Source organism: Eleutherodactylus coqui, chromosome 2 (genome assembly GCF_035609145.1).
Source record: "Eleutherodactylus coqui strain aEleCoq1 chromosome 2, aEleCoq1.hap1, whole genome shotgun sequence".
Classification (NCBI taxonomy): domain Eukaryota; kingdom Metazoa; phylum Chordata; class Amphibia; order Anura; family Eleutherodactylidae; genus Eleutherodactylus; species Eleutherodactylus coqui.
Window position 1 is genome coordinate 183,743,168 of NC_089838.1, and position 27,811 is coordinate 183,770,978.

The 27,811-nt window shown below is 46.7% G+C and overlaps 1 protein-coding gene across 1 annotated transcript; it reads right to left on the minus strand.

Annotated features, from left to right (window-relative positions):
- Positions 1 to 5,705: 5,705 nt before the first annotated feature.
- On the minus strand, positions 5,706 to 27,006 carry SUV39H2 (SUV39H2 histone lysine methyltransferase). Its single transcript, XM_066592022.1, has 6 exons — positions 26,934 to 27,006; positions 20,592 to 20,737; positions 15,690 to 16,361; positions 10,243 to 10,389; positions 9,774 to 9,903; positions 5,706 to 7,387 (listed from the first exon to the last, which is right to left on the minus strand). Exons 1-6 carry the CDS (start codon positions 26,950 to 26,952, stop codon positions 7,284 to 7,286), a joined length of 1,218 nt encoding a protein of 405 aa, XP_066448119.1. The 5' UTR covers positions 26,953 to 27,006; the 3' UTR covers positions 5,706 to 7,283.
- Positions 27,007 to 27,811: the final 805 nt, after the last annotated feature.

A 27,811-nucleotide genomic window follows, 5' to 3' on the forward strand; every position in this document is an offset into this window, starting at 1 on the left:
CTCCTAGTTTGGAGTTGCAAGATGGGCAGTCCTTTGTTTTTGTGAATATCATTTGAAATATTGGGGTACTGATTATTTCATAAGAACAAAATGAGGAAACGGTAAGGTATAATTCTCTTAGCTTGGAGAAAGATCAATTGCACTTTCACGTGTTCAAATGTTGGGACCCCCCCACTGATCCCAAGAACAAGGGGCTAGGCGGTCCCTGAGTGAATGAAGTGTAGGCTGCGCAGGTGTGTCGCTGCTCCATTCACTTCAATAAACACGCTGGAGGTCACCAAGGTCCGGCACTTGAGCAACTTCCGGCGCTGCCGTTGGAGTGAATGGAGCATCACCACAACTGCATGACCTCCACTGCATTTACCAGCTGGACCCCGTTCTCAGAAACCATGAGGGGTCTAAGCTGTTAGACACCCACCGATCAAAAAGTTATTCCCTATCCTGTGAATAGGACATAATTTTATAACTTTGCACAAGCCCTTTAACCATGTATAAGAGTTCTCTTTGTAAGGTGCATTCCTGTATAAAGCAATAGAGAGTTCCTTTACATTCATAGATATTCTTATTCGATCGGACCATTACACTGTGCAACACATTTTTTAAAAATTTTCGTAACGGAAAGTAATTTACATGTTTCTGTAAAATTAAAACCTGCTGATTACACGGGTAAAACTGAATAATAGCAGCACGTCTCATTTTCAAGTTATTTAACCCCTTAATGACCAAGCTTTATCAATCGATGTAGCTGTATGGCTAAGTTCATACGGGGCAATTAGCCACGGAAATTTCGTCTGGGATTTCGCTGCGGCAAATCCGCCTGCGGCCGCTTATCCCAGGATTAGCCATACATGTGGACTAGAGATGAGCGAACGTGCTCGGCCACGCCCCTTTCTCGCCCGAATACCGCGATTTTCGAGTACTTCCGCACTCGGGCGAAAAAATTCGGGGGGCGCTGTGGGTGAGTGGGGGGGTTGGAGTGGGGGGGGAAAGGGAGAGAGGGCTCCCCCCTGTTCCCCGCTGCTACCCCCCACTCACCCACGGCGACCCCGAGTACTTTTCACTCGAGTACTGAAGTACTCGAAAATGGCGGTACTCGATCGAGTAATTACTCGAAACGAGTACGTTCGCTCATCTCTAATGTGGACAGATTTTAGCAATATTTCTAAGGTGCAAGTGGTATGTTCGGGCCAGATATTGGATGTGGGGGGTAAATGAGGTCAGAGTCCAGTGTGACCCCAAGACAGCAGGCATGCCATCTGGGGGATTATCATGGTACAGGATACTGATATGGAGGTGTTGGGGGAAGGTTGAGAAAAAGGGAGCTCATGGTGTCGGAGACAGTGATATTTTTGAGAGATGTTGCGGGAAGAGGTGTATAGCTGGGTGTCATCTGCATAGACCTATTGGAGGGCAAATTTACAGATGGTTTGCCTGATTGGGACGGTGTAGATAAAAAGGAAGAGCTGTCCGAGGACCCAACCCTGACCTGATAGCAAGAGGAGGTAGAGCCAGTGAAGGAGATGCTGAATAAGCAGTCATAGAGATAGGAGAGACTGGGAAAGAGCAGTGTCCTTTAGGCTGATAGAGCGAAGCATAGCCAGGAAGAGGGCGTGGTCAACAGTGTCAAATGCAGCAGAAGGGTCGAGGAGGATTAGTAGGGAGTAGACGCTCGTCGACTTTGCCGTCATCAGGTCGTTTGACACTTTTGTGAGGGCGGTTTCAGTTGTGCGTATGGGACGGAAGCTGGACTGGAGGGGGGGGTCGAGGAGAAAGTTAGCGGAGAGAAAGTGTGTGAGGCGGGAATAGACCAGGCATTCTAGTTTGGAAATGGAGTTTTGTTTTTTTTAAAGCAGAGGGGATATGATGGAGTGTTTGAATGAGAAGGGAAAAATGCCAGAGGTCAGGGAGAGGTTGAAAATGGTGGTGAGGTGGGTAATGACAGCCGGGGAGAGTGACCAGAGGAGGTGTGAGGTAAGAAGGTCGCTAGCGCAGGTGGTGGTGTGAGCAGCGGAAAGTAGTCTGGAGACTTCTTCCTCAGTTGTTTATTCTAGTATACGTAGTGAGTGAGTGATGGGTGCAGTACTGAAGTGACTGGGGTCGGGGCTAGCTATGCAATTTTCAAAGATTTCTTTCCAAATGCTTTTAATTTTTTCTTTGAAATGGGCGGCTAATTCTCTAGCACTGAGATCCATCACTGGAGCCGGTACTTTGGGGCTGATGTGGGAGTGAAATGTGTCAGAGTCGTCTAGGGTTGTGGGATAGTGAGGAGACGAGGGAGGTGAAGTAAGTTTGTTTGGCATGGTGGAGGGCGAGGTTGTAAGTTTTGAGCATAAATTTGAAGTGGAGGAAATCTGCAGGCTGCATTGATTTCCTCCACAGCCGAATGAAGCACATTTGGGGCGTGAGCCAAGGTTGCCATGGTCTGCGGTGGACTGCTCAGGTCACGGTGGTGCCGCTTCATCCAGGGCACGTCTGAGGGTGGTGGGGTAGTGTTCGGCAGCCAGGTTGAAGCATGAGGGGAGAGAGATGGGGGACAGGGAGAACTGTAAGGTATTGGCAAACTGTTGGGTGTAGACAGTTTGGAGGCTCCTAAAGGTGCAATAGGTGGGAGACGCAAGGATGCCTGATAGAGAACGAGAGGAAGTTGTGATCCGAGAGTGGGAGGGGGGAGTTTGCAAAATGAGAGGTAGAGCAGAGGTGGAGGAAAATTAGGTAGATAACTGCAACGCACGGAAGAGTCCTAGGTTGTGGACTTCGAATGATGGGAAGGTGAGCGACAGAACCAGGGGCATGACCTGGAAGGTGCAGTTCAGCGAGAGAATACCTACTCCTCCGCCATGTTGGTTGTCCGGTCTGGAAGAACTGCAGGTCATCATAGGACATTGCAGCGCGGGAGGTAGAGTCAGACTGTTGTATCCATGCCTTGGTGAGGGCAAGTAGGTTGAGACGTTTGGTGGTGAAGAGGTCATGGATAGTTAAGCGTATGTTGCACACGGACTGGAAGTTCCATAGGGTGCATTTGAAGGGTAGGGGGGATGCATGTGGGGTAAAGGTTGAGCTGGGGGGGTGTTTTGGGAGGGAGGAGCACAGTGTACGTGGGTTGGGGAAGCGAATAGGGTAGCGAGAGTGAGCAAGTAACTGCAGGATTTGTGAGGGTGACTATGGTACCTCTTAGCAGTGCGAGGGGGATGCAGGCGTTTGAGGAAAGGAGTGATGGAGATGAAATGTGTCTGGGTTAAGAGTGTTAAGGCTGGCAGTGAGGATGGGGATGGAGGCTAAGGGTAGCTTCACACGAGCGTGTTTTTGTTTGTACATAGGTGCGCACCTATGTACGTACAAAAACATGCGTGAATGCAGGTCCGTGCATTGTTTTCAATGGAGCCGTGGCTGCTGCCTGCACCCCTGCATTCTTTTTCAGGGAAGGGCTTTACATCTAAGCCCCTCCCCGAAAAGAAAAATTTAAGTGTAAAAATTAAGGGCGGGCGAGAGCTGCCTGTGATTGGCTGAGCACCTCAGCCAATCACATTCAGCTCTTTCAGCAGGAGACCACACTGAAGGGAGGTGAGTCTTTTTTTTGTGTGTGTGTTTTTTAAACCACTTTTACTTGGTTTTCAGGGAAGGGCTTATATTTAAAGCCCTTCCCTGAAATCAATTGCCGGCAGCAGAATCCTCTACCGCAGCTGATGTGCGACAGCTGCGGTAGAGAATTTAAGAATTCCTCTGCTGCATCTGTCACAGATGTAGCAGCAGGGAATTCTTTTAAATAGCAGGGTTGAAGGAAACATCTGCCGCATGCAGCAGATGTGTTCTTAATCCCCGCGGGGGTCGCGGAGAGGCAAGTTTATTTTTTATTTACACTAAAATGTTTCTTTTTCAGGGAAGGGCTTGTATATCACACGGACCTCCACTGCGATTTTCTTGCAGTGGTATCGTGTCGCCCATGTGAAACGGGCCTAAAGCCTACAGAGCAAAACTATAATTCAGATATTTACTCACCTTACAAAATACAAAGTCACACATAGGAAAATTAAAGTGTCCAGTTATGAACTACTTCATTTCCAACTCATAATATAGTTCAGCCTAAAATAGACCTTAGTATATCGCCTTACGATTATCACACATAGTACATCTATATGTGATACAATAGCCCGTTTCATGGAATGGATTTGCTTTTAGCAAGTAGCTGAATGATTTCAACACATTAAAGTTTATCTTTTTAACTATTACCACAGAAACTTTGCATTTTTCCTTGGGAGTGTTTCATGGAGGTAATAGCTTGGTTGCATGTTTGGGATTTTCCTGTTGGGTCACCTCTAGCTTGGATAGAAGATGTGATACTGGTGGGCATGAAGGCTCTAGTACCCTGTTGGGCCTCCTCTAGCTTGATATGGGCGAGCATAGAGGCAAACAGGTTCTGTATGGAATCCTGCAGCATATCATTCCACATTAGCTGTAACTGAGGCTCTAGATTGTGCAAACACGTAGGCTGTTGAAGTTGGGGTCCCAGATGGTCCCATACATTTTCGATTGGTGATAAATCTAGTATGTATAACAAGAAGACATTTCAACCTTTTGTCAAGGCTTGACAAAGACCCGGAAGGGTTGAAATGTCTTCTTGTTATACATCGAACAATAAAGATTTGGTGACTATTTTACCTCACCATTTATGCTGCCACTTTTTTATGGACTTTGAGACCACTAGGGGAGACCGACTGTTATATGCGATGGACCCCCCCACCCCCTCCCCCCACTGGGGCCTGTAACAATGATGATACCAGTGTCTGGATGGCGGACTGTGTCCTGTCCTGCTGTGGATCGTTTGCCATCCAGGGATGGGTAGGTTCTAGCACAGGGTCGTCCTTATCAGGACAATCGCTCTGCTTACAGACAGACTTCAACATGGCGGTTGTCCCGTTAGAGTAGGTATATGTTATGTTTGCCTGTGAGTTCAGTTCGCAGTCCTACCTTTGGTGTTCAATATGCATTTTGTGTGTGCTTATGGCATTTCGGTGAATGCTGTCCTGCATGCATATTATCTTCATCAACACTTCTGCCCTATTCAGCAATTCCAACAACCTGATTGGTTGTTTGGGTTGGCTGATTCACAATTACAGCAACCTGATTGGTGATTAGGGCAAAAGTGTTGATGAAGATGTTAATATGTGCCCTGCATCCCAGCTGAGGCTTGGTGCCCTGATGGTGCACGGACAGAACAACAACCCTTTATTGTGTACATGACGACTCTATGGCTGCGTTTTAGACTTAGCAACTATCGTTCAGAAAATCGTTCAAACAAGCAAAACTGAACAATAATCGTTCAGTTTAAACGCAACCAACTGAACGAGAATCGTGGGTACTTGCTCGTCATTCTGTTTTGGCCTTCATAAAAATCAGTGCTAGCTCATTCACTCATTGAGCAGTTTAACATATAGGAATTCGAAACCGTGAACAATCAATGATTGACAATTGTGCAGTTTAAACAGGCGACCCAAGCGCAGACAATTTGGTGATGTCACAAGCTCGTTTGCTTGGGCAAACAAGAATCGTGAGATTCTCGGCCCATATAAAAGAGCTATATGTGAATGGATAGTTCTGATTTTACAGAGGCTGTAAAATACTCTTTCCCTTGTGTACAACTGTATCCACTTCACTGTTTGGTATATAAATAAGTTAAAAATTAGCAATAAAAGACACCAATGTGCATATACGGAAAACAAATGCAAAAGTTTTTTCAGTTTATTTAGCAGTTTACTGAAATTCAAACATCTGCTATGGGCTTGCAGTGTTGACTGCATGACACTGTAACTGCCCCTACGTTTATGTGAAACCCCCTTCAAAAAATAAAATATAAAATAAAATCTGTTAATGTCCTATATACAATTATAGTTTATCCCCGGCAAACCTTCAAATATAAATCAGTTAACATTTGTTTGGCACATTAGAAGCTCACACAACCTGTATGCACCGGGAAAGGAGAAGAAAATAATCACAAAAAATAAATTGTCCTCTTAAAAGGGGTTTTGCAGCACTACACTAGTAATGACCTATCCTTAAGATGGGTCATCAGTACCAGGTGTGGAGGGCTGCCTCTCAGGACCCGCACCAATCAGCTGACCGAAATGACAGTGGTTGTCATTTCAGTCCGTACCAGGCACAGTGCCATAACTTGTTTAGCAGCTGTGCCTGGTATTGCAGTGAATGGGACCAGAGTTGGCATACAGCGACAAAACTTTTTAGCCTTGTTGCCATTTGCATGCTCCTGTGAATGTGGGTATACTGTAGGGGCGAGGGGACGCGCCACGTGTAATTATTATACTGGGAGGGAGAAGAAGCTTGATGTGATTATTATCGTACGAGAAATGTTCCACGAGTACTAGAGCCTATTCACGCAAACATGTAATCAGATAGCACATGGCCCCATTATAGCCCAGGAGGCAGTTGACATGTCTGTTTTTCACACGGACCAACAAGTTGCTGCATGCCCTGTCTTAGTCTGTTTTCATAAACAACAATAGGACATACACTGTGCAGATTAGACAGCATACAGACAGGTGTGTGGTGTCAGAGTTCCTCAAGCACAACATATATATGCCCGTGTGAATAAGCAGTTTTTCTACAAGAGGATCTTTGGGTGTGATTATACTGCAGGGAGAGGACAGGAAACTCTGGCTCTGATTATATCGCGCAGGGGTGCTACAGGTGTAATGGAGCACTGGGGGCGATTATACCGTGGAGGGACACTCCTGGTGGGATCATTGTACTGCATGGGGATGCTCTGGATGTGTAGACTAGGGCACAATCCTATGTATTTTATACTAGGGATGCATCACTGGATGTGTAGAGTGCTTGGAAGAGAGGAGGGCTTTGGGTCATATGTGCAGATTATACTGGGGGGGGGGGCGGCGGCGCTGGGTGTGTAGATGTAACTGATAGAATTATTATGTGGTACTATCATAACATAAAACTATGTATTTGCATTTAAACTTGACAACTAAAAATGTAATTTGGCTCCTAAAATTTCAGTTTAGGAGCCAATGACTCCTAGCTCATTTTTTAAGGCTTAAGCCCTGTGATGTATGTGACGGCACAGGCCTGAGAAGAGGCTGCTGTGCTCACCTAGAGGCATCTTCAGTCAGCTGATCGGGGGGATCCTAAAACGGCAGACCACAACAATCAACTATTGATTACCTACCCTGAGGTTATAGGTCAGCAATAGTGTAGTCCCAGAACCCCATTTAAAATAAACCTTGTCACAGCATAGTAAAATCTGTATGTCGTATTTATTAGAGGTATCCTCTACAGTTAGCAGCTCCGCATCTGCAAGTTGTCCTCACTCTCTTCTTAGCTGGGCTCAACTCAATCGAGTCTGTGCTGAGGTCTCCAGAACCTAGAAGAACCAAAAATGGGAAAAGGTTAGATTTATCAACTTGAAGGTGAGGAATCCAATCATCATACAATTGTGAGAAGGTCACGACCAATTCTGAGAATTAAGGAGCTCCTATCTTTTGTTACTAGATCTCTAGTAATAATCTAAGCTAATGGTGATAGCGTTGTGCCAGGTCTTAACTAATGCATCTCTGAGCTCTACAGAGCCCTTTCATTCTGGAAACCTGCAGTGGTTTTAGACCTCCTTACATGTGTATGTAACATAAGGGGTCATATCTGGATTTCTGCTAACAAGTCCAGTTCACACTGAGCAGTTTTGAGGTCATTTTTTGTGGAGCCTAAAGAAAAGAAAAGTATACCTGACCTCTATTTCCTCAATATGATAATTTAACAGGATTTTTTTTCCACGTGAATGGGTACAATTATTGAGTTGTCCCATAGAAATAACTTATCACCTATCCATTGGATAGGTAAATAAGGTCCAAGTGCTGGCAACAGGGATCCCTGTACAAATAGAGTAATGTCACGTGTGTGCACACTACATCTTCATCCATGTCTATAGGTCTGCCAGAGACAGCCAGGTACAAAGTGCTTGGCTATCACCCACAGTCCCATACAAAGTTAATTATTGGAAAAACTAATTATTTTGTAATGTAATGATACCAACACAGATGACCAGTGCTTCCTGGGCTCTGCCTCAAGGCCTAGTAAAAGAAGTGGGAAGGTTAGGCTAGATGCACTATTTCACATGGCAGCGCAGGGACTCCAGTCTGTGTGCTGCCCGCTATACATTGGCATTACCTATTTCTTGGCCATAAAATTGACAGGTATAGAACATGCCATGAGATTTTTCATGCGGCCTATCAGATGTGGGGGAAAATTTCCATGGGTATAGCCTCAGACTATAATTCTGCACACACCCCAAAACATGCCAGTGTGCCAGACTGTGCCAAAAAACGAAAATGAAGTAAAAAAAAAAAATTTAAAAAAAGGGCCGCGTCATGAAGGGTTTAATCTTTTTTTTTTTATTGCTAAACAAGCTAATGTCTCTTTTACACGGACGAGTCATTTACACGAGCGCTGACATTACCGCTAAGGTTGTCAGCGCTTGTGCAGAGAGTTTACACTAAAAGACATCGCTGGTTTCTCGTTAAGCGCTTCGCCTTTTATGTGGAACGCTGAGCATTTACACTTAAGAGAGAAGCCAGCGATAGTTTTTTCGCTATCTGAAAGGGCCATTGTTCTCACCTGCATCAGAGGCTCCATTCAGAGATCCTGAACAAAATAGTGCAGCATGCGGTGTACTTCATTCAGGAAAATGCTATCTGGCATAACACAAACCCAATGATCCCCATTATAGTCAATAGGGTCTGTTGGGCACTATGCCTGGCGCTCATGTGCTGGAACCAGCACTTCAGTTACTTTTATTGTTTGCCCATGAGGAAGCTGAGCAACGGAAATAAATCCAGCCCAAAAGAATATATCAGGACACACTTTTTATAAATAAGGCAAATGCACACATAGCATTTCCTAAATATATACTTAGCAGAATTATGTGGGACAATCCTGACACCAGAACCGATGAAGAAATTACTATGTATGAATGTCAAAATTCTATACACATAAAACATTGGGTTGCATTCCCCCAGTCAGCATCCCCCCCCCCCCCCCCCAAATACATCACAGCAGCCCCCCCCCCCCCCCCCCCCCCCAGTAAATATAGCCCACCCGCCATGCAGAGGTCAGGGGCGCAGTGCACACTGGGGTAATTTTGCAGTCTATAGGCAATTCATGTGCGCCTGCAGCTTAATTAAAGCATGCGGGTTTGTTTTCTGGACCATCCGGTCTGGAAAACAAATCGCAGCATGCTGCGTTTTGCTACGGGACCTGCGCCATTGAAGTCAATGGAAGTAGACGTCTGATCTGCGGCACACCCGGAACTGTGACTCCAGGTGTGCTGCAGGTCCCGCAGGAGGGCAGATGAGCCCACCCACATGCACGGAGGAGCCACTGGACGACCCACACGCGTCCGGAATGTCCTCAGGCCACGGTAAGGGTGGGATCTGCCCGTGAACACGAGGCCTTACACTGCCATGGATCTCACTGAGCATATCTTTTCAGTGCGCTCTAGCAGTCCTGTGATGCAAAGTATACAAGTCAGTGCAATTTGTGCCAGAAAACTGGCATAAATTTAAGAAAACTTGCAGTACAGGTAAATCCGGCACCAGAACACCGAGCCTTGCCAAGGACAACAGACGGAGACCTGGCACGTTACACGCTGCTGAATACATCCACACAAAGGGTACATTTAACACAACCCAGGCAGCCATTTAAGCTTCTTGTACTGGAAGGATTAGCATTTGACGAGTGAATAAAAGCATTCATACCTTTCATTTGGTAATCAAAGGTCAGCTCCTCTCCAGCTTTGATCGGTCTCGTTGAAAACAATGCAATCCGTGGAAGACGCACATCCAAATTATCTATAAATACGTTGTACACCTGAAGATTGGGATCACACTAAAATGCAAGACAAGGTCAATGACTGGCTGCTGGAGGCCGCACTTCTATCTGATTAGTTAGCATTCATTAATGAGCAAATTTAACAATGGAACTGTGCTATCAACAAGACAAGTCAAACTTATTAATTTTTGGGGATCCAGCCAATTGCTACAAAGCAGCTGAAGTACTCACCCTCGCTAGCTGAAGACAGGCTCATAAAAACTATGAGTCGGTCTCCAGTTAGCGGGCAGTGCCAGGACATGCGCTTCACCCGCTTTGTTCTAGCCATCAGCACCCAGACCCCCAAACTTGTGACATGTCCCTATAATAAGCCAAAGACTCTACAGGTCTACTTACACTGTGGTTTACAAAGTGTGAGACGTTCCCGTAACGAGCAGCATCGACCGTAAACTCATCGGATTCATAGTCTAGGTCAAAGAGGTAAGTGATTCCTGTGTTGTCATATTGTTGGCCTCTTCTCTCCGCCTCCTCACTTGTTATTACCTGGAAGACAGGAAGACAGAAAATACAAGTGAGTAGCAATTCATTCACTGCCGCCATTTCTTAATGCATATTGACTTGGTGCTCATTTACCGTTTGGCAGCATTGCCACCCTTTCACATCGACACAATGAAACGTGAACAAAATTAGAGGCGACAGACTATTAGGTTGGCATATAGAAAAATTATCCTTAACGGTGTAAGCTATGCGGAGGCTCCGCGGCGAGGTTGGGCAACACGTCTCTTCATTGTAAAACATTCTCGCAGCACATTCTTCACACTTGTCCCGAATCCAAGTGAAAGTGTCGCCAGGACGGGAACTCCTTTGTACCATCCATTACAGTTTTAAAAAAATATATATATTAAAAGGATTCATTCAAACGTGTTGGATTTCACACAGATTTTTAAAATAGGCGTCAAATCCAGCGCTAAACATCATCCGCACTCACAAGCCATATTTCCAGGCGGGTGTTGATGCTTCTGCAGGACGGCTTCTTATTTTGTGCAGAAACGCCAAGGACTAGCCCCACTGAATGTAAATAGGGCCACGGCCTCCCTCACACAGGGTGTTTGCAAAACGTTGCGTTTTCAGCACAACTGAAAACGCTGCCCATTCATTTTAATGGGAGACTCGGCTGAAAATGCCCAAAGATGCGTTTTTCAAAGCAGCGTTTTCAGCCTTGTGTGAGCAGCCCCATTGAAATGAATGGGAGCCTTGTACAGCGTTTAGCACAGGACTGAAAACGCCCTGTGTGAGGGAGGCCTAATACTTATGTGGATTTTTTCAGCACATCCACAGCAAAAATCCTAGTGTAAGGCTACATTCACACGTGTTTCCATTGATTTCAATGTGAAACATCACATTGCATACACATCAGACCGCATGCAATGTGTTTGACTGTCCAATTGAAAGCAATGGGCGAAGCATTCTGAGGGAATGCAAAGGAATAGGACATGCAGCGATTTTTACCTTGCAGCATCACTTATGTGTAGGACTCCATTCAAAAGGAACAGCGTTCATAATTACCCGGTTTTGTGCGTCTTGCAACACACAAAACCCGTGCGAGGTTCGCACTCATCTGCATGTAGCCTAAGCCTTAGATTTCGGACACTGATCTTGTAGTAAAATATGCAAATCCAACATGTGATCCCTTGTACTTCTCTATCTATGTATACAATGTACTTAACTCAAATATAAGGAGACAGTTCCTGTTCGAGTAAAATTATATGAAGTAATTGCCGGGACCCAACTAATCGTCAGATAGTCCAATTATCAGTTAGCAGCATCTCCTCTGGTCTGTATCACTGATGAGGAGAGGACAAGCCATGGTCCCTGTCTGTGGAGATTGGACAGCACACGGGTCCCATGCAAGTCCCATACAGCCTTCTGAATGCGGCATAAGAGATACTTCCCTGTAATGCGGGGCCTGTCTGCATACTTTTTTGGCCAGCATGAAGCTACTAATGGGTTACTTATAAGTACCACTACTCTATGGAACTCCAAAGACATAACTGATGCAAAAAAATATGTCCTCCGGCTCCTCTCTTTCTGGCCTCACCTTCCAACTAGGTTCTAGCATAAAACCTTTTTCATAACTGAATACAAACTAAAAGCGTACATGTAGCAATTATCATGCAGATAATCGTCAGATCAAGTAGGTTGCACAATTATTGTTAGGTGTAAATGTATGCAGCGAACAAATGATCCGTGATAGATCGTTACATTATCGCTAATCAGGTCTTTCACGCGGAGCTGAAGATCGTGGTTTACCTGCTGCGGCACCGTTTGGTATAAACCGGCATCGTATGATTTGCCGAATAGAAGGAGGCGGCAGAAGGGGTGACAAGAGGTGCGGTTATGATCCAATGAATGATGGAAACTACCCAAGTACTGTTCAGTGTAAATGCATGCCAAGCGCAGATATATGATCCCTACGCCACCGCTGGCTACATGCTCCGTCCAATGTATCTTGCTGTGTGAAGGGGCCTTAAGTCTGCATTTACACCAACATTTAGCCTGGTTTTCCCACAATGTCATGGGAGCAGGAAAACCAAGCGCCAGATGCACCCAATAATGGCAACAAGAGACATCGGACAGATCCCAATGAGGTTTGTCCAGCTTCCAACCCCATCCCATTCTCCTGCATACCGTTTCATCATGGATGGAGGCCCAGATGGGATCTACAATGCAGATGTGAACACGGTCCAAGTACTCCCATTCTGTCTCTACAACCCCAGGAGAACGTCTCCTTGATTACATCCATTGGCTCCAACCTCCATTAGCCAAATCAGAAAAGGGCTTCTAATTAGCAGCTGTTACCGCACCACTGTGCATTCATATGGACAAACCACAAGTGACGCTGTACAATGCTTCGGGTCCTTCTGCACCAGCGCTGGCCATTCACATTACATGTAGGTCTGTCAAATATCTAATGTGTATGAGGGACATCCAACTCCTCCTCAGCTGTCAGGAATGAGTCGGGTGGGGAGAAGGGTTTGGCTCCACATTATATATACAAACACAGATTTAGTTTTATAGCCAAAAACTGAATAAAAGCTGCTCTGTGATTGGTTGCTATGGGTGTGACCGTTTTCCTTTATGACCGTTGAAATAATGTGCCCAGAAGAAAAGTACAGAATACACAGCCTGGAGGGGCGCGCTACAAAGCTGGAGGCTTCACAGCGGAGGTCGGCGCTTCTCTAAACCTGCTGCATCCACTGATGGCTCCATCAATACCATTTGTAAAATAAACACCGCTGTCAAATATGACCATTTATCACAAATAAAGGGTTTGTTCACAAGGACACCTCAAAATACCCCAAGCAAAACATTTATCTATACCTTGTAACTACTGGAGACACCCTGCAGCAGTGCTACGCATCCTGCCCCAATCATCATGTGATTGTTCCCAGTAGGAGAGACCAAGTAATCTTGTAGATATGATACCTTTTAATGGCTAACAAAAATACATGATGTTATGGTGAACTTTCCAATCTACTTAGGGTTCTTCCTCAGACTTAAGCCGGGCTCACACGAGCGTGTTGGTATGGTGTATTCAGCATGCAAGAAAAAGTATGTTCTATCTTGATGCGAAATTATGCAAGGTGCAGCGCTCAGCGAGAAGCCCGAAATCCATCGGCGACCTCTGCCTGTGTAAGGCCTCCTGCACACAGGTGGATTTGCATTGCGGAGTCCGCGACAGGCGTCTGGCTCTGGACTCTGCAGCAAATAGCGCCCCATAGCATACAATGGCAAAACGCCATTTCATCTCCACAAGCAGAAATCAATTGCAATTTTTTACTTGCAGAGAAAAAAAGAAAATCGTAGCATGTTGCGATTCTGTGCGGGCTACGCACAGACAGCTTCCATTGAAGTCAATGGAAGCCGTCCGTCCCACGGCACTTCCGCAGTGAGCACTGCGGAAGTATCGGGGGATCCGCAGCACACAAAAAAGCTGCCTGACAGGTAAAAGCTGGGGTCACCGGCCAGGTACCGGGTCGAACTCCGCCGTGGGAATCCCGCATGCAGGGTCCAACTCGCCCATGTGCAGGAGGCCTTAACACTCTGCACGAGCGCCAACGACCTTAGCATTGAAGTCAGCGCTCGTACAGTCATTTACCTTGTGTACAGGGACTATAACACGGTAGCAATCTTTTTTCTTTTTGGTCAATCATGTGCATAATGCTACTCTCTCTATATGGGGAGGGGGTTGTTTCTCTCCCGATGCAGAGTCGGTGGATTTAGTGTATCCCTCTTGACTGCACAGGATGAGGATGCACTGTGCTCCCCTTGGCTATATGACACCTGCAGTCCAAACGGCGCACTTCATTCACCAATAAAAATATTCCTACCAAGAGAAGGCAAAAGGAGACTTTACACCGGACGGTGGGGCGGTATTTTATATACCTTTAATAAATATAAGAAGGGATTTTTACCATGCCTATCATGTTGCTGCTTCTGTAACCAATAACGTCTGAATGCAGAGAAGTGACAAATGCTGGCAGCGCCCCGGAGAGGAGACAAGTGCAGCCCCACTGAAAATGAATGGACCAACACCGCACATGTGTGACTGCCACTCCATTCAATCTGACATCACTGCCGGCGAGTGTAGCAATTGTAAAGTGATAAGAGGGGGACACAGTACCTACATTCTCGTGATTGGTGGGGGTTTCAGCGGTGATACCCCCTCAGATGAGACTTTTTACACCTATCCTGTAGATATGTGTCAAGTCGGTTTTTTGTACAATCCCTTTAAATGATCACTAACCTTTCAAATAACTTGTGCTTATGTGATAGCCAGTGTGATAAGTAGCACAACTGCTCTTTATCTACCTAAAATGATGGATTTATGCTGAAATATCCCTCTAAAGTGCTGGCCACTAGTGGTCTTCTTTCCTCCTAACTTACTGTCCATTGCCTGCTGCCAACTATGTGACTGAAGATGGCAGAACTGGATGTGGAGGATTCCTCATGCTCATGGATGTTCATGAAAGCAGAGGAGGAGGGGAAAGGAGAGGCACTCACTAACACAGTGTCTGCTGGAGTTAATAGTGAATTATCATCTGCTGTTTATTCACATCTCTACTGCTCGGTACTGCTGTACACTACCCTACATGATATGTTTGTGCTACGAGCAGTTACAGAGCAAAGTCTGTAAGAGCTAGTCCACCCTCACCAGTCCAGAGAGAATGAAGAAATTGCAGATATAGGCTGCAGAGGGGGAAAAAAAATGTTTAAAAATGCAGGATATACGTCCTATAATGACCATAAATAGTGTTCTTCCTCGTGTGCACACAAGGCAGCCTATATTAATTTATTTTAAGTATACTCTAAGCTGATGTTTTTAACTACTGGAGATTACTATCATCTTGAAGTCTGGATCAATTTTGCTTACATCTACTTACTTGGTTTCGTTAATCAAATATATATATTAAAAAAAAACAACTTGAACCATCTGTCAGTGGTCAGAAGCACTAGGTGTATATGGGTTTGACCCTATAGAGGTAAGCATTGGGAACTGCCACAGCTACACATCCTAGCCATACACTTTTTACAGTACCCACACTTTTAAAATGAGAATGTGATATCCAAGCAATACGGTATACATTTAGTCGGACCAATTATATTGAGTGTGGTACTAATATGGACCAATTCAGAAGCTGTGCATATCGATGTATTACTATTACACATTGGAACATTCATCTCAGCCTAAAAAGTTATGCAATCAGTATATCATACTCACAAAAACAGTACTCCACTGACTAAGAACAGTAAAAAGGTATACAGGTGACTGCAATGCGTACCTCGCCAACATACTCCATGACAAAGCTGTGCTTCTTGATTTTCTGGAGTGTTTTAACCCCCCATCCACATCCGTTGGGTGTCCTAAAGATGCACAAAGAATAGGGGGGTCCTTTCTGCACCACACGATTTGGACAATCCGGACCACATTTACATCTAGCGTTGCATTCATAAATAGGCCGTCCAGGTTGAATCTTAATCTGTCTGTGTTCATTGTAAGCGAAAACCACCCCCGCCTCTGCAGGGCAGCATTTACCGGTAAAGCAATCTGTACATTCACAGCCAACAATCGCTTCCCCAAAAGTGTTTACGCCAGGAGAGGCTTTATAATCGTTTATATAGTAGAAGTCTCTGGGCGGACCATCCAGATCAACATCATTTTCTACGTACAGCATTCCATTGTGGGATTTCTTCCTATTCAGCTCTTCTTCCCATCGCTTGAGTGCAATTCGTTGTTTGGCCTTTTTAATGATATAGTCAGCCACCGAGCGATCCAAACATTTTGTGTTGTTTGTGAGCAGACTTGCTTTACTAGGCTTCAGTTCAGATACATACTTGTAGAGGTCGCTATAAAACTGCTTCAACAGGAATGAACATTTTAGGTTCTGCTTGGGCTCCCACGTATTATGGGACTCAGGCCATCCCTTCCACTTCACAAGGAAATATTCTCTACCCTTTAAAAACAAAATAAAGATGTTACTATAATATGTAAACAGGTAACCAGGGCTTCAACCGGCACAAGACTGTAAAGGTAACATTATGATTGGGAAACACTCCAGTATACTGTAAGGCCCAATGTCCACTTGTACACACGGATTCCACTGCTGAATCCCACAGCGGAATACAGCCGTGCCCGCGGACATGGAGAGGAAAAGTCATCTTCTTACCTCTGTGGGTCCAGCGTCAGTCTCCTCTGTGGTAGCCGGATCTTCTTTCTTCAGCACGGTGGATGTGTCCGGGCGCACAGTACTTTTTTTTTTTTTTAAATCTTCAAAATGTTTTCCCGTGGATCCACGGTCCGTCCACAGTGACAGCTGCGGGTGGTCCGTTGATCAGACGGCTTCCATTGACTTCAATGGAAGCCATCCGTGCGGGATCTGCAGGAAAATAGAGCATGCTGCGATTTTTTGCCGTGTGTGCGATCCGCACGCCGGGGGGAAGGGGGGAATTTCACATCCGCATGCTTTTTACTGTCCTGCAGATGCTAATGCATCCCTATGGGCAGCTTGATTTGCGGATCTCCCGCAAATCAAATCCGCCCGTGGACCTAAGTCTCCAACCAGTATTGTTACAGCTGATAACAAAAAGCATTATAGGCCTCACATATATAATTGCAGAACTGTATTGCATCTTGCTTCCTCTTAGAAGCAGTAAAGCAAGCCGTGATGTTGCCCTGCACCATAATGTACTTGCCCATAAGAATGCAATCCAATTGTATTCAGCATCCATAGCACATGGATGCCACAAATTACAGTCATGTAGATGAGGCTGGTATCACCCAGCCGGCCATTCACCATCTTTACCATACTTCAGATCCTGAAGATCTTGTCTGATCTCTCCTGTTCTCACAGGGTCAAGACGTGCTATGTATAACGTGCCATCTAAATACAATGTGACAGCATCAGCTGGGCTCTGTAGTTTTGGGTTTGCCCCAAGTCTCAGCCTTAAATATTTGTCTCGCATGAAACCCGAGGAGTCGCATCAAAGTATCAAGTTAAAATGTATCTGATCAAATGTGTGGAGAAATGAAAGCCTTGCTGCAGATATGAACGCAGCCTATAGCCTGCCATCCATCTAACATGTCAGGAGTCTGCAATCCAGCCCATCAATAACACTGCAGATACAAGTGGACCGTCGGGAGTCACCGTTTAAAAGGAAAAAAAAAAACACAACTACCTGGGAACTATACAAGATAGTAAACGATCCACCACATTCGGCCGATCATGCCATAGACATATTTTTGGCTAACTGCTCCTAATAGTTTTTAATGTGGCCAATCACTTTTCAGAAGTCTGCAATAATTTTTAATCTGATGGTCACCCAAAATGGCCATTCCTGGTGACTGTTGTGTGCATGAGCATGTTTACAAGCCTTTAGATGGAGTGAACACCTGACACATATATGAGAAGCCAGCTCCAAATATCAACTCTACACACGAGTTTTAGAATCACTTTAGCATCCTGACAGATGGACAAAAGAGAAGCAGTAATTAAAGGGCATACAAACACTGCATAATGGCTTTTTGTTTAAAGGGCTAAGCAGCTCATAGGATGGTGTCTGCTGGGAGGCAGGAAATGGTTAATTACCCTGCAGCAGCAGCTCAGGGCTCATAAAGCCTTTCCAGAGGGCTAATTGAAAACAAATGTGTGGCTGTGTAAGACAACTGTAGCAGGGTCTCCGGAGCATGTGCAGGCTGCAGGTACTAATAGCTCAGCAGGGGGCCAGGCAACATCTTTACACAGGACTAAAATGATTCAGACTTGTAGCCTCAAGGATGCCCAAAGCACCTTGCCCTCCACCCCCGAGTGCGCCATGTACCTTACCAGAACACCTTGCCCTCCACCCCCGAGTGCGCCGTGTACCTTACCAGAACACCTTCCCCTCCACCCCCGAGTGCGCCATGTACCTTACCAGAACACCTTCCCCTCCACCCCCGAGTGCGCCGTGTACCTTACCAGAACACCTTCCCCTCCACCCCCGAGTGCGCTGTGTACCTTACCAGAACACCTTCCCCTTCACCCCCGAGTGCGCTGTGTACCTTACCAGAACACCTTCCCCTCCACCCCCGAGTGCGCTGTGTACCTTACCAGAACACCTTCCCCTCCACCCCCGAGTGCACTGTGTACCTTACCAGAACACCTTCCCCTTCACCCCCAAGTGCGCTGTGTACCTTACCCGAACACCTTCCCCTTCACCCCCGAGTGCGCTGTGTACCTTACCAGAACACCTTCCCCTCCACCCCCGAGTGCGCCGTGTACCTTACCAGAACACCTTCCCCTTCACCCCCGAGTGCACTGTGTACCTTACCAGAACACCTTCCTCTTCACCCCCGAGTGCACTGTGTACCTTACCAGAACACCTTCCCCTTCACCCCCAAGTGCGCTGTGTACCTTACCCGAACACCTTCCTCTTCACCCCCAAGTGCGCTGTGTACCTTACAGAACACCTTCCCCTTCACCCCCGAGTGCGCTGTGTACCTTACCAGAACACCTTCCCCTTCACCCCCGAGTGTGCTGTGTACCTTACCAGAACACCTTCCCCTTCACCCCCAAGTGCGCAGTGTACCTTTCCAGAACACCTTCACCCCCGAGTGTGCTGTGTACCTTACCAGAACACCTTCCCCTCCACCCAAGAGTGCGCCATGTATCATACCAGAACACCTTCCCCTCCACCGAGTGCGCCATGTACCATACCAGAACACCTTCCCCTCCACCTCCGAGTGCGCTGTGTACCTTACCAGAACACCTTCCCCTCCACCCCCGAGTGCGCTGTGTACCTTACCAGAACACCTTCCCCTCCACCCCCGAGTGCGCCGTGTACCTTACCAGAACACCTTCCCCTTCACCCCCGAGTGCACTGTGTACCTTACCAGAACACCTTCCTCTTCACCCCCGAGTGCACTGTGTACCTTACCAGAACACCTTCCCCTTCACCCCCAAGTGCGCTGTGTACCTTACCCGAACACCTTCCTCTTCACCCCCAAGTGCGCTGTGTACCTTACAGAACACCTTCCCCTTCACCCCCGAGTGCGCTGTGTACCTTACCAGAACACCTTCCCCTTCACCCCCGAGTGTGCTGTGTACCTTACCAGAACACCTTCCCCTTCACCCCCAAGTGCGCAGTGTACCTTTCCAGAACACCTTCACCCCCGAGTGTGCTGTGTACCTTACCAGAACACCTTCCCCTCCACCAAAGAGTGCGCCATGTATCATACCAGAACACCTTCCCCTCCACCGAGTGCGCCATGTACCATACCAGAACACCTTCCCCTCCACCTCCGAGTGCGCTGTGTACCTTACCAGAACACCTTCCCCTCCACCCCCGAGTGCACTGTGTACCTTACCAGAACACCTTCCCCTTCACCCCCCGAGTGCGCTGTGTACCTTACCAGAACACCTTCCCCTTCACCCCCCGAGTGCGCCGTGTACCTTACCAGAACACCTTCCCCTTCACCCCCCGAGTGCGCCGTGTACCTTACCAGAACACCTTCCCCTCCACCCCCGAGTGCGCCGTGTACCTTACCAGAACACCTTCCCCTCCACCCCCGAGTGCGCCGTGTACCTTACCAGAACACCTTCCCCTTCACCCCCGAGTGCGCCGTGTACCTTACCAGAACACCTTCCCCTTCACCCCCAAGTGCACTGTGTACCTTACCAGAACACCTTCCCCTCCACCCCCGAGTGCACTGTGTACCTTACCAGAACACCTTCCCCTCCACCCCCGAGTGCGCTGTGTACCTTACCAGAGCACCTTCCCCTTCACCCCCGAGTGCACTGTGTACCTTACCAGAACACCTTCCCCTTCACCCCCAAGTGCACTATGTACGCTACCAGAACAGCTTCCCCTTCACCCCCGAGTGCACTGTGTACCTTACCAGAACACCTTCCCCTCCACCCCCGAGTGCGCTGTGTACCTTACCAGAGCACCTTCCCCTTCACCCCCGAGTGCACTGTGTACCTTACCAGAACACCTTCCCCTTCACCCCCAAGTGCACTATGTACGTTACCAGAACACCTTCCCCTTCACCCCCGAGTGCACTGTGTACCTTACCAGAACACCTTCCCCTCCACCCCCGAGTGCGCCGTGTACCTTACCAGAACACCTTCCCCTTCACCCCCCGAGTGTGCCGTGTACCTTACCAGAACACCTTCCCCTTCACCCCCCGAGTGCGCCGTGTACTTTACCTTTTCTATTTTGTGGTCACAGATATATTCCACTTCATAATTGTTTAGATTCTTCCTAGTAATCCCAAGACATTTGCAGGTGAGTAACTCCTTGCGGCATAATTCTTGAAGGGTCTCATTGGAGGCCAGGCATGGCACACACCAGGCTGGAAGTAGAGGTTATGGTCAGACAAGCATGTGCACATTACATCTCCACACATTACAAGCAATATTTCTAAGGTCGGTTTCACATGGCGAAGAAAATCGTATGGGAATTGTGCATTTTGAGACACACAAATATGAACCCCATGCTTTTGAATGGGGTCATATAAATGAACAATATTTTCCTGCATGGCACCGCAATGCAATGATCTGCGAGAAACAAATTGCAGCATGCTCTATCTTCTTGCAAGATCGCCCATTGTTTTCAATAGGGTGGGGGCACAGGCGGCAACCCCATTGAAAGCAATTGGAGAACTCCGCGATCCTCTGCCACGGCTGTGATTCCCTTCATCCCTACAGTGATGCAAGGCTCTTTTCACATGAAAATGCCTGGCATCCAAGAGGGCTTTCACATGTTGGCGATATCGGGACATGAATCACAACTCGATATTGCCCTCGCCAGTGTGAAACTAGCCTAAGGCCTCATGTCCACGGGGAAAATCAGATCCGCTGCAGATTCTCCATGGAGAATCTGCAGCGGGTCCCTTCTGCCCCGCGGACATGAGGGATGAAAATAACAATAAATAAGAATAAACTCACCTCCCATCCGCTCCGTTTCTTCTCTTCGCTGCGGCGTCATCTTCTCTCGTCGCGGCCGGATCTTCTTTCTTCGGCTCGGCGGATGCGCATGATGACGTCGGTGACGTGCCCCGCGCATGCGCCGTCCCGAAGAAAAAAGATCCGGCCGCGACGGAGAGAAGATGGCGCCGCGCGAAGAGAAGAAACGGAGCGTGTGAGTAAATCTTGATTTTTGTCTCCCGCGGATCCGGACGGCTTCCATAGGCTTCAATAGAAGCCCGCGGGAGCCGTCCCCGCGGGAGACCCGCATGAAAATGGAGCATGGTCCAGATTTTTTCATGCTCCATTTTTTTTTAAATCCCTTTTATTGACCATCCGCGGGTATTTATCTACCCCGCGGGTGGTCAATGCATCCCTATGGGGTGCGGATCCGCGGGCAGGATAAGAGTTAAAATCCGCTGCGGATTTTAATTCTTATTTTGCCCGTGGACATGAGCCCTAAGGGTCTGTTCACATCAGTGTTAGGTGTGCAGCGCGATTATGTCCCCTAAAATGCCAAACAGGAAGCAAACAGACCCCATGGTGGTCGGGGGGGTCCATTCAGCACTGTTCCGTTATAAGAGACCCAGTCAGCCAGCAAGTTCTGTTTACCTCCCCCCCTAATGAACCCCTCAGTGCTGATTAAACATATGTTGCTATAAGGCCTCATCCATGCAGTTTTTTAGGCCTACCTAAATGCTTGTAAAAATAAATAAATTCCAAGCATTTTTCATAGTTTTTTTCCTGGAGGGTGTATTTTTCCAAGTGATTTTATAGTTTTTTTTAAACCTCATTAGGGTAAATAACCTAAAATTTGTAACATGCATTTTTTTTTCTACCATTTTTCAAAGTCCTATATTAAATCCTACTGGAAAAATGCCACAAACCAAAACATTTAGCGTCGCATGTAGCGGGTGTTAAATTTCACTATAAGCTTTAAAGTAACACGGGGTCGCAGCCCTTTTTTTTTTTCAGCAAAATGCTGTGTAAAAGCAGCTTCATGCAGCCCAGCAGAGCAATCAGTGCTACATGGACATACTAATCAGAACGCTGTGCAACTAAAGTTTTAAAAAATTTTCCTAACAAAAAGTAATGGATACTTTTCTGTAGAATTACAAGCTGCTGATTTCACAGGTAACATTGAATACTAGCAGCACGTCTCACTTCCAAGTTATTTCACCCCTTAGTGACCAAGACTTTTTTTTCCGTTTTAAAAAATCATTAACTCCTTTCTTTTTCCATCAACGTCGCTGTTTGAGGGCTTGTTTTTGTGGAATGAGTTGTATTTTTCAAAGGTGCTATTTACTGTACCATATAATGTACTGAAGAGTTTTAAGTGGAGTAAAATGGAAAAAAAAAATTCCACCATCTTTTAGTGCGTCTTGTTTCTATGGCGCACAAACTGCAACAGAAAATGACCTGATAACTTTATTCTGTGGGTCAGTATGATTACTACGATAACAAACTTATGTAGTTTTTTTTTTTTGCTGTACTATCATTTTTTTTTTTTCAAACACATTTTTTAAAAATTATTTTCTGCCGCATCTTCTGCACGCAATAACTTTATTGTTCCGTCCATATAGTTGTGCGAGGGCTCATTTCTTGCGGGGCGTCCTGCTGTTTGCGATGGTACCATATTGGAATACATATTACTTTTTGATCACTTTTTATAGCATTTTTCTTGGAGACAGAATGAAAAAAAAGCGCATTTCTGGCTTTCTTAATTTTCTCGGACGGTGTTCACCATGCGGGGTAAATAATACGTTCGTTGATAGATCGGACTTTTACGGACGCAGCAATACCAAACATGTATTTTTGTTTTATGATTTTCATTCTTGTACTTAGTCTAACCACTGACCTGTAAAAACACAGTTCATTAATTACAACTTACTGGTGGCTGATCCGCAGTGCTTACGCCACGTGGAAACATACCCTAAATGTAGCATAAACCTACCCTTACAGTGTTCAGTCAGCGAGCGGTGTGTAACAGTGATTGTGAAATAGTTGTGCAATCACTTTTTATTCTTTTTATTAAGCAAGGTTAAAGGCGAGCCGACTGGACTAATTGTGTAGGCAGATTTCCAAAAAATACAACAGCAATTGGATTACATTATTCCCCATACCTGGAAAACCATATGTGGCAGAAAAAAACTGATATCATTTTTGAATTCAGCGCACTAAAGTTAAGGCCCATTTACACCAGCAGATGATCGCTCAAACGACAGTTTGAGTGAAAGCTCTGAGCGATCATTTTGCATAAAGAATTAAGTAGCTACTCAGCTATTTAAGTACCAATTAGGTGTGCAAATGAAGCCTTCCCTGAATGCAGTTAATAGCCCGAGGGCTCTTATCTGCGCTCAGATCCTTTGTTCTCCACGGGAAACAATGCTATTAGCACTCCCCGTGGAGAACTGCGGATATGAGTGAATGATGATTTTTAGGTTAGCTTGAATTTAACGATCAGCTAATAGTGCCCGAAAAGTGGACGATGGGCGCACATTTACACGCATCGATTATCGATAAAACGATTGCTGATTAGCGTTTTTTAGCGATCATTGGCTGGTGTAAATGGGCTTTACTATAAGCTGCTTATCTGCTCATCTGTTACAAAAATTGTGTTGCACAGTGTAATCAGACTGAGGGCAAACGGGGAATACACAGCTACAAAAAAGGTCAAACATCTAGAAGCACCCGGAGCCGCCCAAACATTTACAATTTACTAATAAGGGAAACAGACAAAAGACCTCCGGAGAGAAAAAAAAAACAAAAAAAAACAAAAGAACACTACTACGAGTCCACATGCATTAAATAACTTCTTTAAAAAAAAATGTTAAACTATGTAATCATCATGAGCGCTCATTCACACGGGCGGCTGAAATCGCACTCTGTGAAAAACAGGCGGTTTTAGGCTGGGCTCACACAGGGCGGTTTTGCCGCGCGGAATTTCGCTGCAGCAAATCTCGGGATTAGCCAGCCATGTGGACGAGATTTCTCAGAAATCTCGTCCACACGGGACGGCCAATCCGCTGCGGTAAGTCCGTCTGAAAACACGGCTGTGGCCACCGCAGCTTCAAAAGGTGCAGCATGTCTATTTACTTTTTTGTTTACTTTCGTTGTGGCCGTGCTCTCCTCTATGGGAGCGCCGGCTGCAACGGAAAAGCGAGCGGCCGGGCCGCTTCAAAGCCGCCACGGCTTTTTCCGCGGCGGTTCTCCCAGCGGAAATGTCGCGGTTTTTGCGGCGGCTAACCCAGCCTTACTGAGTATGTACATTTTTATCTGTGTTGCAGCTGTGATATCCATTTTTCATTGCTTGCAAAAAAAAAAAACGCAGAGGCGCAAGTGATGTCAGTTTTGTCACAAGCTGCAGAAAACAGGGTGCCCCCTCCCTAAAAAAAGTGAACATGGATGCCAATATGTGTTTTCGCTGTCTTTTTCTTAAACATCCATAGACTTTAATGGGCGAGTTTTTGGGGCCGTTAAAACAGACTAAAAGTAGGACATGCTGCAGTTTGTTTTTTTCTGTACAACATTGGTCCATGTGAAGAATGCCCGTAAATACACCAATTTATACGTGGCTGTGTGATATCTATGCCCAGTCAGATAAACATACTGATAGAAAATATGCCATGTGAATGGGCCCCTATGATAGACTCATCAAGCAGCTATGTACAGCCAAGGGGACCGCGACAATCCCTGTATTCGGACTGCTCACGTTCTATTTTTTAGCATAGGCAAGGGAAAAAACAGACTGGTTGCCACAAGGCCCAGCGTTCCTGATATCACAGAAGGGCCAAGGTACAGGGACAATTTGTGTCGTGTGAAATCCAGCTTGTAACGGCATCCTCCAGTAAGTCAGTCACTTATTTAGGACTTCTTCACACAATTGTTTGTATAGGTTCGGGTAATTTTGCACGTAAACAGAGAATATAGTGTTTTTTACTGATAATCAGCCCTACCCTGATTTTCAGGGGGGCTTGAAATATAAGCCCTCCCCCAGAATTAAGCCCTAGCTACACCAGATAAAATAAAAACCAGCAATATTCACCTAGCTGCCAGCGTTTTGGTATCCAGCACTGCGGCAGGCCGCCGTGTCCTCTGCGCTGACAGCATTCTCTTCCTGATAATAGCGCTTTGAATGCTCCGCCTCCAGCAAGCGAGTGCTGTGATTGGATCACGAGCGCTGCTGGCTCAGCCAAGGAGAGCCGACACTTGTTTATTCACAGCCATCAAGTGAATAACTGATTGGTTCATCGAGATCCAATCACAGCACTTGCTTGCTGGAAGCGGGGTATTCAAAGCCCCGTTACCGAGAAGAGAATGCTGTCAGTGCGGAGACCAGTGCGAGGCACCAGGACAACATCGACTAGGTGAGTATAAGACACTATGCCTCTTTTTGGGGGAAAAATTAATATAAGACAGTGTCTTATTGTCAGGGAAGCATGGTAGACCCCATTGATTCCAATGAGTCTGTCCTCATGAGCTTGTTTTGCACGTGCGGAAAATAGTAGGACCTGCTGTATCTTTCTGCATTTTGCTCCGCAAAAGGTCCCTATAGAAGTGGATGGGAGGTAGACAAATATGGAAGGGGAAGCGTCTTTTAACCCTTTCCAATCCAATGTCCCTGCCACCAGCACACCCCCAACTCTTATTTATTTTGGGTGGGAAAGCGCTTTGTGGATTCCTTGGAATTACCCAACAGAAACAAGAAAATGACCCGTCGTGATGATTTTATTAGCACTTTTATGAAAATTAAACGGGAGTTCCAAGTTCAGCGTTTTAGCTTGGCGTTTCTAACGAGCGCCGTCTGATCTATGTTACAGTCCAGCGGCGCTTTTTAGCGCATCTCATCCCCCAGTGCAATGCTGGGGGCGGTAAAACATGAGCGCTGCGTTCCCACAACCGCTGTGAGCGCGGCCGGCGGCGTCCGTACGGCCAGCTGTAAGACGCACGTTACCGAGCTGTGGACCCCCGGCTGCACAACATACGGCCGTGGTATAGCCCGAGGCCACAGGGAAGCTCACACCCAGAAGGGACGCCACGTCTTACTCTGCCGTGTTCAGACCTGCAGGGGGGAAAACCCCAGACTTACATTAAAATGAAAGGTGTGGAATCTGAGCTAATGTCTGCACCAAGATCCACCCAGTGATGCACCGCAATACAGGAGCTGCAGTGTAATGGACTGTCCTGCTGCAACTGTGCAGCATCACTGCTGAGAGGAATAAAGTGAGATATATATATATATATACACACACACACACACACACACACACACACACTATCTGCCCCCCGCGCCCTAGTCTCCCCCTCCGGTACTGCCGGCAGCGGACAGGCGCCCTGCAGCTTTATTAGCTCTTCCCGGCGGGCACTGCTCTAACCACCGCGGGCCGGTGCCGTACTCTGCACTGACATTTTACGACAGCCACCGCTCTGCAGCTGGCGCGATCCGCCGGCCGGGAAGTTGCAGGCTGTGAGAGCGCCGGTCTGGACGGCCACGTTACAGAATGCGGCCGCGCACGTCCTGCAGTTTGTATCTCGCGCCTCTCTGTCATCACAGCAGCAGCAGACACACGTCCCGCCACTCACCTCCACGCGCAGCGGCCATCTTGTCCCCCGCCAATCACAGCTCCCGGCCGTGACGTCACAGCCCTACCGACCTCCACACAGCTCGCCCGCTCCAGCCAATCACCGCCCGCTACCCGCCGCCACGTCACCAGGGGGAGGGCTCTGTCTCCGGGGCGGTTAACACGAATCAGACTTGTTTGCCGCCAAGATAGTTTCCTGTCCCCACAGGCGGCGGCTGCTGATGTGGTGGGAGCGCCGAGCAGCCTGGGGGGCGGCACATACTGAAAGCCCAAACCAGCAATGTGTGTGTATATATATATATATATATATATATATATATACACATACACACATATAATGTGTATATACACGTACGTGTGTGTATGATGACGGGGAAATGACTTTTTTTTATTCCACTTCTGTTTGTGGCCAGTCTCCCTTGTAGCTGTACCCCAACACTCCAGGCTCCCAGTGTGTGCTGCTCCCCGCTGACAGGGTCCCTTTAACCCCTTAATGTCACGCCCATTTTAAACCCGCCTGCCAGCAGAAAAAGTACAGTGCAATACCTCAATTCACACACGAAAAAGCAAAAAAGCAATTTGTTCAACAAAAACACAACAGCGAGCCGCGCACATTTATATCCGCCGGTGTGCCGCCGCTCCAAGGGGGCAATGATTTTTGGGAATTTTCATCTCCCCTTTGGAAAAGTCCTAACTTTTTTCCTTCTCCGTCACCATGGCCATGTGAGGGCGCTTCACTGCGGGGCTGTTAGTAATAACATAAATACGGAGTGTGAACAGCGCCTTGTAACAGACTGGAATATATATCTATTAACAAAGATTATATATATATGCCCTCACCTGGTGCGTGGTGGGGAACCCCATGGATTGGGGCACCAC

Bases quoted from the DNA above. Each gene is read 5' to 3' on its own strand.
- SUV39H2 (XM_066592022.1), bottom strand. The intron at 10,390-15,689 runs GTACGCATTGCA...CCTGTCTTCCAG, and splicing joins TCATGGAGTATGTTGGCGAG to GTAATAACAAGTGAGGAGGC. The intron at 7,388-9,773 runs GTATGAATGCTT...TGGTTCTTCTAG, and splicing joins CTTTGATTACCAAATGAAAG to GTTCTGGAGACCTCAGCACA.